This window comes from Dipodomys spectabilis, unplaced genomic scaffold (genome assembly GCF_019054845.1).
Source record: "Dipodomys spectabilis isolate Male_0828 unplaced genomic scaffold, ASM1905484v1 ptg000288l, whole genome shotgun sequence".
In the NCBI taxonomy this organism is placed as follows: domain Eukaryota; kingdom Metazoa; phylum Chordata; class Mammalia; order Rodentia; family Heteromyidae; genus Dipodomys; species Dipodomys spectabilis.
Window position 1 is genome coordinate 5,911,776 of NW_024870965.1, and position 12,247 is coordinate 5,924,022.

Here is a 12,247-nt window from a genome sequence, read left to right on the forward strand (position 1 = left end):
CATACAGTTCACCAATAACTGTAGAGCCTCCACACTGCTGTCTAACTTAAGCACCACTGACACCTAAAATTTGCCAGTAGGGAGCCTCACCTATGCCCAGTTATTTTACTCTTTTTTTTAGAAATACAATGCTAAGGAAACTGACTAGGGATCACCACTCCTAAGTGGGCTGGTTAGTTTTCTTATCACCCTACACTGCCCCTTTGCTGATCTATACTATAGTAATAGTAAGTGCAAGTCTAGGCTCTTGTCTACTCAGAAGGAACCAACAGCTCTTCATACCCCAGAACAAAAGCTGAATTACCTGTCATTGCATGCAAGTCCCATGCTCTACTCCTGCTCCGTCTAATGTCCCGTCTGAGCCACACTGAGTCACGAACTCAAAAAGTGCTAGGTCCAGGCATAACTGGTAAATTTCTTTTGGCAGTTTTTAAACACAACTGGATTCACTAAAGATCTACTTATCAATTTGGAAACCAAATGTTTTAAGCATATTAAAGAGCTCAGAAAGCATTACCTTGAGTTTCTGTAATTCACCTTCAATGTCTACTTCCAAAGTAGGATATATAGATTTGTACTGGTTAGCCAGAACTTTGAACCTAAGAAATGCAGAGAAATTACAACACTCTCCTTAAAAAATATTTTGAACAGTCAATTCAAATGATTTCTGTAGAGCTTAAGTAGGCTTACTAGCAAATTATTCCTGAAACTCAAAATAGTTGTTTTTGTTTTCTTCTTTGTGCTGGTTCTAGGGCTTGAACCCAGGACCTAGGTACTGTCCCTCAGCTTTTTTGCTCAAGACCAGCACTCTTCCACTTGAGCCACAAATCCCTTCAGCTTTTTTGGTGATTAATAGGCGATAAAGAGTCTCACAGACTTTGCCTTGGCTGGCTTTGAACCACAATCCTCAGATCTCAGCCTCCTGAGATCCTAGGATTTCAAGTGGGAGCCAGCTACAGTGCCCAGCTACAGATAGTTTTTTGAGAAATAAAATTTGAGGGCTGGGCTGGTGGCTCAGTGGTAGAGTGCTTGCCTTGCATGCATGAAGCCCGGGGTTCGATTCCCCAGCACCACATAAGCAAAAAGAAAAAAAGCCGGAAGTGGTGCTGTGGCTCAAGTGGTAGAGCACTAGCCTTGAGCTGAAGAGCTGAGGGACAGTGCCCAGGCCCACAGCTCAAGCCCCACGACAGGACCCAAAAACAAAAAAAGAAATAAAATTTGACACAGGAAATCAGCTGTATGAATAAATGATACTCCCAGGATACTTATTTTCAAGTTTGAAACTAAGCATAAATGTGTATGCTGGGAGAAAAGAAACAGAATGATTGAAACCTGTAAAAACACAAAAAGACTTAAAAGATTTAAATCTGTATTTACTTTTAATTTTTTACTGTGTAAAAAAACCAAAGGCCTAGCTAGGCGCAGGTGGCTCACGCCTATCATCCTAGCTACTCAGGAGGCTGAGATCTGAGGATTGCGGTTCAAAGCCACCCCCGGAAGGAAAGTCCATGAGACTCTTATCTCCAATAAACCACTTGAAAACCGGAAGTGGTGCTGTGGCTCAAGCAGTAGAGTCCCTGCCTTGAGCTAGAGAGTGCAGGGACAGCGCCCAGGCCCAGAGTTCAAGCCCCACCACCGACAAAAACAAAAAAACAAAAAAACAAAGGGCAAGGTTAACATGATATGAGAGAGACAGAGGCAAGTGCTTGCACATTGGCTCAAGACTATCAGTGGAGCTGCCCTGCAGTGCACACACAGTGTTAAGAGAAAGGTGTGCAACAAGCTCGTCACTCCAGCCTTGATGGCACTCACTGATTAGTTACCACGTTTCTACTGGACAGCTCCTACAGAGAGCACCATCTCGCCGGCATTTCTGGTGTAAAGGGTACTTGAATAATTTACCAGGGGCTAGGGAGCTGACTGGTTTGGAAGGAGGACAGGACAGTCTTTGAGCTGCAAATCCCCGGGGTGTGGGACGTATGCCTCGGCACAGTTTCTCAGGAAACCATTTTTTTTGGGGGGGGGGGGGGGAAGTGAAGGGGGGGGGGGGTCAGTTAAGGGGCCTGAACTCTGGGCCTGGGCACTGTCCCTCAGCTCTTCAGCTCAAGGCAAGCACTTTACCACTTGAGCCACAGTGCCACTTCCGGCTTTTTCTGCTTATGTGATGCTAAGGAATGGAACCCAGGGCTTCATGCATGCAGGGCGAGCACTCTACCACTGAGCCACCTTCCCAGCCCTCAGGAAACCATTTCACACACCAAGCCTCCCAATCTGGCCTTGTCTTCTTGTGCTATTATTCCTATCTCATTACCATGTGATTTTCATGAGCTAAATCTGAAATTAAGAACCAGTCAGAAGGTGGTAAAAATAACTTTAGCATTTAAATGACATCTTTTAAAAATCTATCAACTTAACTAGAATACTGATTTTATTATTTCTTTACTCCAGGGTTAAACTTTTTTTTTTTTTTTTTTGGTCAGCCATGGGGCTTGAACTGGGCCTGGGTGCTGTCCCTCAGCAATTCAGCTCAGGCAAGCACTCTATCACTTGAGCCATAGCACCACTTCCAGTTTTCTGGTGGTTTATTGGAGATGAGTCTCATTGATGTTCCTGCCCAGGCTGGCTTTGAACCGTGATCCTCAGATCTCAGCCTCCTGAGTAGCTAGGATTATAGATGTGAGCCACCGGTGCCCGGCCAAGGTTAAACAAAAATCCATTTGTTCTTTCAAATTTGAAACACAAGTTAATTACCTCTCAGAGAAGCCACTGAAGTCAGATACAAGATCACACATCCGAAGTCCACTCCGAGCAGCTTTGGAAGAATAAACTGGGCCAATGCCCTTTTTTGTGGTACCCAAACTTGAAAACAAATTATAACAAGCTTTGAATTATCGGACAATGGCAGGTATTATAAGAATGAATTCACATGACTATTTCCTATTTATACTATTTCTTATAAATTTTCATAATTCTACTGGTTTTCTCTGAATTAAAAAAATATTTAAACTTCTAACCTGAAATTTATACATCAGGATATGGACATGCTTAAACTACAACCAAAACAATTTTAAAATTAGAAAAAAAATCATATTGGAGGGAAAAACAACATACTGGGGAAAGGCAAACAAAGGGGTGACATTGTCCAAAAAGAAATGTATTCATTACATGACTTTTGAAACAGTAGCCCTGTAAGCTAACGGTAACAGTAACATTGCGTATTTTTAATCATACTTTTTTCCTGCTTGCTCTTGTCTTTGTTGTTCCTGGATGCCATCAGCTGCTTGATGAAAATCAAATACTATGGAGAAATAAAACAAAATCAAAGTTGCTGTGGAAATAGACACAAGACAACATATTGTGCTTCAAATTACAGAAGTTCAAAATCCTTCAAAACTCATTATGACAAATTATATGGGTAAATCTGAACAAGTGGTAATGGCAGGAATAAGATTACAAAGCCAATTGGCCTATTAGTTTGAAAATATGCCTATGCTATCTATTACAGACTTTAGTATAGTCCAATTTTGGACCACCCAACCCAAAATTCTAAAGTTCCATTTGCAGAGGATCAGGCATGTAGAAGCTTCTCCAAGTGGAATATGCCAGGTACACACTCAGATTCTCTTCCCACCACCAAGATTCACAAGTATTAAGACAATATCAGTTTATTCTACTAGCTAACTTCCTATGCCAACAAGTTCTCAAATATTTACTCATTGAATTTATGGCTAGTGTTATGATGACGCAGCACTAGAATTCTGGTCCCTGAACAGGTAGCTAAGATTTTTCTTTTAAAACAGCTATATGGAAATAGAATTTAGCAATAAAACTCACCTAGTCCATTTTAAGTGTACAACTCAATGGTTCTTAGTTTATGATTTTTTTTCACTAATGAAGTTACTGTTTCCAAATTAAGAAGTTGAGATGTAGAGATGTTAAACAGAAGGACTGATGTAAGGATCTTGGAAGTAATGGTAATTTTTGTGAAAGACCTTCTAAACATACATAGAAGTAGCACTGGAAGACCAGTGAACTTCTGGACAATGAAACTTGACTGATTCCATGAAACTTAGCCTAGAAGCACAGTCTCCTAGTCTCCTGCTTTTCAGATACTATGACAAACTCTCTTGTTTGGCACAATGATAGCCACAGCTTTGGATAATCAGCAAGGATCTGATGCTCTCACTAGCAGAGCTTGACAGGGATTTTAAATTTCCATTATGTTATTTAAAATTATACAGTAAACCAAATACTTGCACTGGTGACACATAACTAGGTAAACATAACATTCTTAAAATTATATAGCCAGGTGCTGGTGGTTCACACCTAGTAATCCTAGATCTGAGGATCACTGCTCAAAGCCAGCCAGGTAGGAAAGTTCATGAGACTTGTATCTCCAATAAACTACTCAGAAGAAGCTAGAAGTGGCACTGTGGCTCAAGTGGTAGAGTGCTCGCCTTGAGCTGAAGAGTATAGGAACAGCGCCCAACCCCAGAGTTCAAGCCCCACAACCGACAAAAAAAAAAGAAAGAAAAGAAAAAAGAAAAGGAATCCTTGCATCAGTTGTTAAATATGTTGACAATGTACAGAAGCGGTCAACAGGGCTGGGAAGGGGGCTCAGTGGTAGAGTGCTTGCCTTGCATGCATGAGGCCCTGGGTTCAATTCCTCAGCACCACATAAGCAGAAAGAAAAAGAAAAAAGCCGGAAGTGGCGCTGTGGCTCAAGTGGTAGAGTGCTAGCCTTGAGCTGAAGAGCTGAGGGACAGCACCCAGACCCAGAGTTCAGGCCCCATGATCGGACCCCCCCCCAAAAAAAAGAAGTGGTCAACAATTTACTCTTAAAATTTTTAAATAGACAATTCAAAGCAAAGATATTAATAATGTACTGTGGAGTTTACAACATAAGGTAGTCATGAAATAAATTACAATAGCACAACAGTAGACAAGGACACGGAATCAAGCTATTGGAAGAATCTCAAGTCAAATATTCTTTGAAGGTAGATTTTGTTAAGGATGTATATTGTGAATCCTAAAGCACCTACTAAATGCGTAAATAAGTATATATAATAAGCTAGCAGTACAGATAATATAACAAATGCTTAAACAATGAAGACTCAACTCTTTTTTGTTGGTCTTGGGGCTTGAATATACAAATATATATCACATGTATTATTACTAACATCTAAATTTTAGTCTGAGTTCGTGTCTAGGATCAATCCACCTCCATCAGAAATTTTTTTTTGGGGGGGGTAGGTAGTGGGGCTTGAACTCTGGGCTTGGGCATTGTCCCTGTGCTCTTCAGCTCAAGGCCCGTGCTCGCTCTACTGCTTGAGCCACAGCGCACTTCCGGTTTTCTAGAGGCTTATTGGAGATAAGAGTCTCACGGATTTTCCTGCTCAGGCTGGCTTTGAACCGTGAGTCTCAGATCTCAGCCTCCTGAGTAGCTAGGATTACAGGCCTGAGCCACCGGTGCCCAGCATCAGAAATGTTTTTTGGTTTTTTTTGGGTCCGGTCGTGGGCCTGAACTCTGGGCCTGGGTGCTGCCCTCAGCTCTTCAGCTCAAGGCTAGCGCTCTACCACTTGAGCCACAGTGCCACTTCCAGCTTTTTTTTTCTGCTTATGTGGTGCTGAAGAATCGAACCCAGGGCCTCATGCATGCAAGGCAAGCGCTCTACCACTGAGCCACCTTCTCAGCCACCCAGAAATGTTTTTAAAGACATTTGTGGAAAAGGAAAAATATTATTAAAGGAACAATAAAAATATAAATAAAATAACAAGAATTTCTATTTGTCATGTTATAAGTCAACTACTTTGCTGCTACCCTGGATCTCGGGTCTTTCTGCATGAACGCTGCCTCTGGCTGCCTGGTAAGAGTAAAAGCAGCTAAGTAACTTGTCACAACACTAAGCCATGTTGAGCTGTACCGTGTGGTCAAGCCATGGCAGGAGCATCGGCATGGCAGGAGCATCGGCACGGAGGAGGGTGAACAGCCCTGCCTGGTGTTTTGGAGATTTTACATGCTCATACTGACAAATAGCTCTCAAAGTCCTGAGTGCAGTACAAAGATAACCAGCCCACTCAGAGAACACCTAGGGCAATGACACTCATGTAAAGATATTTTGCAGTGACAACACTGAATTGCTTTTAAATTTCACATATTAAGAAGCCCAATAGAGTGTTAACTATATGCTAATTTCAGTAGTTTAGTTCAAGTAAGTTATTTTATTGGTTACTAATATTATTCCCAGGCTCTAAGTCTGTCTGGCTATTTCTGAACACACTACTATCTGATTTTTTTTTTTGGGTCCAGTCATGGGGCCTGAACTCTGGGCCTGGGTGCTGTCCCTCAGCTCTTCAGCTTAAGGCTAGCGCTCTACCACTTGAGCCACAGCGCCATTTCTGGCTTTTTTCTTTTTTGCTTATGTGGTGCTGAGGAATCGAACCCAGGGCCTCAAGCATGCAAGGCAAGTGCTCTACCACTGAGCCACCTTCCCAGCCCTACTATCTGATTTTTATACTTGACTGAGACATTTTATGAAAACTGTGACAAGGCTGCCACTTAAATAAAGGTCAATACTAAATCTTTAGCTGCTATTGACTGAGGCTACATATAAATTTAAATAGTTTCAGTTCAGATCAATCATATAGAAGATTCTTACATGGTTTAGAGTTACTATTCTCTTTTGGCTAATTAACAATCCCACCAGTTCAGAAAGAGTAACAGGGAAGATAAGCCAAAATTTACTGGTAGCAGTTAAATTCTAATCTAGTTTATTCTAATCAATAGAGATTAAACTGGATAAAAGGCAGTAATTATTACATTGTAGGCACTGAGTCATTCTAAAGATTTGCCAAAGGGTAGAGGTACTCTAACAGGAGTTTTACTCTATGCAAATATGTGCTTTGTAATTTGATATGGCTTGTTCTTTAATAGAAACATAGGTGTCTTGTGAAAAACTGTTCATGTCATTCCTTTGCTAATCTTAATTCTGTCTTCAGAAATAGGTGTTATTTCAGCCTAGCCCTTGTCAAAACAGGAAAAAAAAAATCAGAAAGATCTCATATGTTTGGAACTCTACTATAATCCATCCTTCTAAAGTTAAATAAGACTAAAAAAATTAATTATAAATGATTTCACTTGAAAATTTTATAATAGATAGCTGAAATAAATAAATGTCCTCCATACCAATATGAGCTCGGTCAGATATGACAAGTCTTTTTTCCCAGCCTTCTAGACCTAAAGAAAGAGAAGAAAAGATACATTTTCTCAAACATTTTATGTAACAGCTTCTAAATTTAACTTTATAGAATGTCTGTTTCTTTTTTTGAAAAAAAAAAAAAAAATCATGTTAGTAGCTTTTTTCTGCATAGAAATATGTTCAACAAGTTTCTCATCTAACATTTATTCAATATAAAAATTTACTCACTTTCTTTGAGCAGTTCTGGAATTTAAACTCAGGGCCTTGCACTTGTTAGAAAGGTCCTTTATTGGGTCACCCCAACCACTTTCGCTTTTGTTATTTTTAAAATTAGCATACATTAGATGAATAAGGAGGTGTCCCCTGTGACATTTCCACACATAATAAAAATGTATTTCTGTACACCTCCCCTCTTGTTACTCCCCCGCCCCATCCTCCTCCCCTTGAAACAAGTAAACAGTTTCAGTTGGCTGCACTCACCTTCCATTCATCCCAATTCACCTTCTTCCTTAGCCCTCCTCATTGCTGCTGTCTGTGTCCCCCACAGCAACCTGGACCAGCTTAACTTTTCTGTCATTCATTAAGTGTGTATTAACTGCACTGAGGGGTTTCACTATGGTATTTCAGACCTGCATATGTGTTGTTTTGTTCAGAATAATCCTCTATTACTTTCTATTCTCCCAGTACCCTGAACCCCTATTAAGTGTTCACTGAACTTTCTTATGCAAAATGTTAGTGAGAAACAACCCAACAAGCTGGTGTGCACCTATAATCCAAGCTAAGGTAGAGGCATACAGGTAGAAGGACAGTAGTCCAAGGCTGACCTAAGTAAACACATTAAGACTGCACAAGAAAAATAACTAAAACAACAGGGCCAGGGTATGGGTCAAGTAGTTGAAACCCTACCTAGCAAGCACAAAAGCCCTGAGTTCAAACCTCAGTAATACCAAAATAAAAATAAAAATAAAAATAGATGGAGGGACAGATGTAGAGAAAAAGCTTTTGCCATGCACAGGTATCTGGGTTTGATTATTAACGTATCATAAGAATTAAAAACTAAAAAAAATTTAAAATTAGTAAAGAACTATTGTCAGTAATATCCAAGATTTGTTTTGGAAGTTCATTCTTTATAGACTAAGGAGAGCCTCCCCGGTAGTACACTACAAGGCAAGCTACTAGCTGAGCTCAGTAGGGCCTGTTCTAAGGTCAGGATTACAAAGCCTCAGGGGAGAGGATGCAGCAGGTGAGTCAGCCACCAAGGCCAGCAGAGCCGAGCACGGGAACCCCACGGGGGCCCGCACAAGACACAGGTCCTGATGGAGGGAGGACAACAGAGACAGTAGGTTCTGCAGCCAGATAGAATAGTTAAAGACACTTCGGGGCAGACAACATACTTTAACATCAGCAAGCTGAGTACTTTAAACTCTAAGGGGAAACTACACAATGAGTGTCAAATTCTCCTCCCATCGTAAAGAGGCAGCTTAACAGAAAGGGGATGGGGATGGACGGATACACTGCACAGAAGCAGCAATGCCCCTTGCTTGAATAGAAACAACCCCTGTCACCCTGGTCATCAGCCTGAGGGAGCACTCATGATCTAGGCAACTGGGGAATTCCCAAGAGTCCTGTCAAGCACTCATACATTCTAGACACCGTAAGGTCAAGTTTGCAAGTGAACAACCAATGCACAAAAATCTGAGACCTACATAAAGGTATTATTATGAGATGTCTCATGTTGTTTAAAATTTTATAATGAATGAAATTTAGTAAATGACCTAAAATTGCTCTACAATAAATAACCTAAAAATTGAAGTACAAGACAGAAATGTTACTCCTCTGCTAATAGAAGAAAACGACAGCTTAACCGCTGGACTGGCTCTTCCATACCTTTTCCTTTTTGAACGTTTTTCTCTACTTCTTCAAACAATCCAGGCAGATGAATTACCACACCATTTCCTAAAGCAAACACACAATCCTCCACTTTAAACATCTGTACTTACAATGCATACATATATAGAATATAAAACATAGACACTGATAATAATCGTTTAACTAGAACAGAAGCATAAGATAATGATGATTAGAACATTCTGAGTAACCAGGACTTACTCAGAAATTATTTGGGGTTTTACAAACTTTACAATTTTGGTGCAGAGGGTGGGGGGGGGGGGAGGATGGGAAGGGATGGGAAGGGGAAACAAAGGAGGAGGCTACAATGTTTGATAAGAAATGTACTCATTATCTTGCCCATGTAATTGTAACCCCTCTGTACAGTATTTTCACAATAAAAAAATAAATAAAAATAAAGAAATTATTTGGGGTTTTAAACAGTAGTGTAATGTAAACAAATAATACAATACAATATACTGAATATAAAACACTAAAATTATACTCAACAGAACTTGAAATTTGTTTGAAATATTATTTTGAAAAAACTATAGTTTTAGTCACAGTAGAAACAAGATCAATGTCCATCAATTAGGGAATCACATTCTACTAATAGTTATAAAATCAACTTGATGTGTGATTAAAATTTTTAAAGATGAAACAATTGAAAATAGCAGAGGGCGTCACTTGTTGTAAGGGCTCAGAACTAAATCTTCTTGCAGTAAAAATATTTAGAAAACTGATTTGATGTTCCATTACTTCTTTAAAGAATTAAGATTGAGCCTGGCGCCAGTGGCTCATGCCTGTAATCCTAGCTACTCAGGAGGCTGAGATCTGAGGATTGTGGTTCAAAGCCAGCCTGGGCACGAAAGTTCGTGAGACTCTTATCTCCAATAAATTGCTCAGAAAACTGGAAGTGGCGCTGTAGCTCACATGGTAGAGCACTTGCCTTGAGCTGAAGAGCTGAGGGACAGTGCTCAGGCCCAGAGTTCAAGCCCCGCGACAAAAAAAAAAAAAAAAAGAATTAAGATTGTAGCCAGGCTTTGGTGGCTCATGCCTGTAATCCTAGCTACTCAGGAGGCTGAGATCTGAGAATCACGGTTCAAAGCCAGCCCAGGCAGGAAACTCCATGAGACTCTTTTATCTCCAATAAACCACTTAGAAAACCTAATGTGGCTCAAAGTGGTAGAGCACTCGCCTTGAGCTGAAGAGCTGATGGACAGTGCCCAGGGCCAGAGTTCAAGCCCCAGGACCCACAAAAAAAATAAATAAACAAAAGACTTAAGAGTGTTAGCTGGGAATGTGGCTTAGTGGCAGAGTGCTTGCCTAGTATGCATGAAGCCCTGGGTTTAATTCATAAACAGAAAAAGCTGGAAGTGGTACTGTGGCTCAAGCGGTGGAGTGCTGACCTTGAGCAAAAGAAACTCAGGGACAGTGCCTAGGCCCTGAGTTCAAGCCCCAGGACTGGCAAAAAAAAAAAAAAAAAGACGAAAGAAAAGAAAAAGAATTAAGGTTGCCACTGATCACAGATGTACCCAAGCAGTCATCAAGGAACATATCACTGCTGGAAAATCAGAAGAGTTGCAAATAGCCGGTCTTAGGCACATTCTAGAAGGCATTATGGTCAAATTAACAAAGGAGCAGTGAATCACAGTCTAATGATGATTGAAATCAGCTTTTACACGAAAATAAATACCACCATCAATCCCCAAGTAGTTCCATTCCAATACTTACCAATGAATGCAGTAACATTTGGATTAATTATTCCACTGGGTAAAAGATGGAAATCATATTCCACAGAATCTACAACAACTGTATGGCCAGCATTATTTCCTCCCTGAAATATAAGGGAAAATTAAGTGTGACAGTAAGTAATGTATCTCCTTCCAAATTAACTAATAAAATTAAGGAATACCTGCTAGAATGTCAACATAACTTACAGAAGCCAAATATTCTGCATCATAAATCGACCCATTAAAGGTTTGGCTTGAAAAATACTTTCTGTCCATTTGTTAACATGGAAAAGCAAAACCTGAGATAGGTTAGGGAAGCAAGGAGGAAGGATGAGGGAGACTGCTGGCTATGGTGAGCTTGATACATTGTATACAAATATAAACTAGGGAAATGAAACCTCTTATAGAGCGAATTGATGATTTATTAAAAAAAAAAAAAGAGGCTTGGTTTTGTTATGTTCTTTCTCCCTGTATTATATTTGCCAGATGACCCTACAAGGACCTAGAAATTGGAGCATTCAAGTTTCTGGAAGGCAATTTAGGAAAAAAAAGTGAAAAAGTTTAAAATTCATTTATTTGTCTGCCTTTGGCAGTAAAGAGAATATATAGTAATCAAATTACTAATGATATTTAACATATACAAAAATTTCTCTCAAGACAAAACTATATTCATAAATTGCTTTATTGAATGGCAACTCCTTTATACAACTACTTAAAGATAATACATTTTAAAAATTTTCTCTAAGATAGAAAAAGGTCATCTTTATGGCTACACTAACTTGATTTAAATATTCACTTAATTCTCACCATCCTTAGAGTGTGTCATGAAACTTCATGATCTGAAATCTGTATTTGTACATGGACATAAATATTAGTTATCCTAATGCTCTAATTTGTACATTAGCCTTATGTCTTTGACCACCGACAGATCCCTAGAACCTGCTCATCTCTGGGTAAGGTCAGGGGATCTTCTTTTCTTAGAGACTTCTGAGCAACATCTTATCAGATAGCTAAGGCCCACCTTGAACTTACTCTGTAGACCTGCAACGCATCATCCCTGACTCTCTTTCTTTCCTGCTGGAATTTCAGGAATATTCTACTACATCTGGCTTATTGGGGAATCTTTACTGTTCAGAATCACAGCATAAGGCTATGGTGAATTTTCCATTCTTCAAAGATTTTGTCTACATAGTCAATAAAATTTAAGTGCCAAATTATAAAAATTATGTTCAGAAGACTAAAATTAAGTGACCAGATAATTTTCCTTTTAGGTTAAAAAAGCACAGAAGAAAACACAAGTGATGCTGAAACTTATACATCATATTAGCAAGTCACTGCAAGTAAACAATAAACTAGAAGTACACAAGTAAGAAATACCACTCAGGGCTGGGAAAGTGGCTCAGTGGTAGAGTGCTTGCCTTGCATGCA

At 39.7% G+C, this 12,247-nt stretch overlaps 1 protein-coding gene across 1 annotated transcript in view; it reads right to left on the reverse strand.

Moving 5' to 3' along the window:
• Window positions 1-12,247, reverse strand: part of Adss2 (adenylosuccinate synthase 2) — a 32,941-nt gene that overhangs the window by 13,083 nt on the left and 7,611 nt on the right. Inside the window, exons 2-7 of the mRNA XM_042701187.1 lie at window positions 10,821-10,923; window positions 9,087-9,155; window positions 7,187-7,237; window positions 3,232-3,298; window positions 2,752-2,859; window positions 518-599 (exon numbers count right to left, since the gene is read on the reverse strand). Of these exons, the coding sequence (XP_042557121.1) occupies window positions 518-599; window positions 2,752-2,859; window positions 3,232-3,298; window positions 7,187-7,237; window positions 9,087-9,155; window positions 10,821-10,923 (480 nt within the window). The remainder of the gene's footprint in view (window positions 1-517; window positions 600-2,751; window positions 2,860-3,231; window positions 3,299-7,186; window positions 7,238-9,086; window positions 9,156-10,820; window positions 10,924-12,247) is intronic.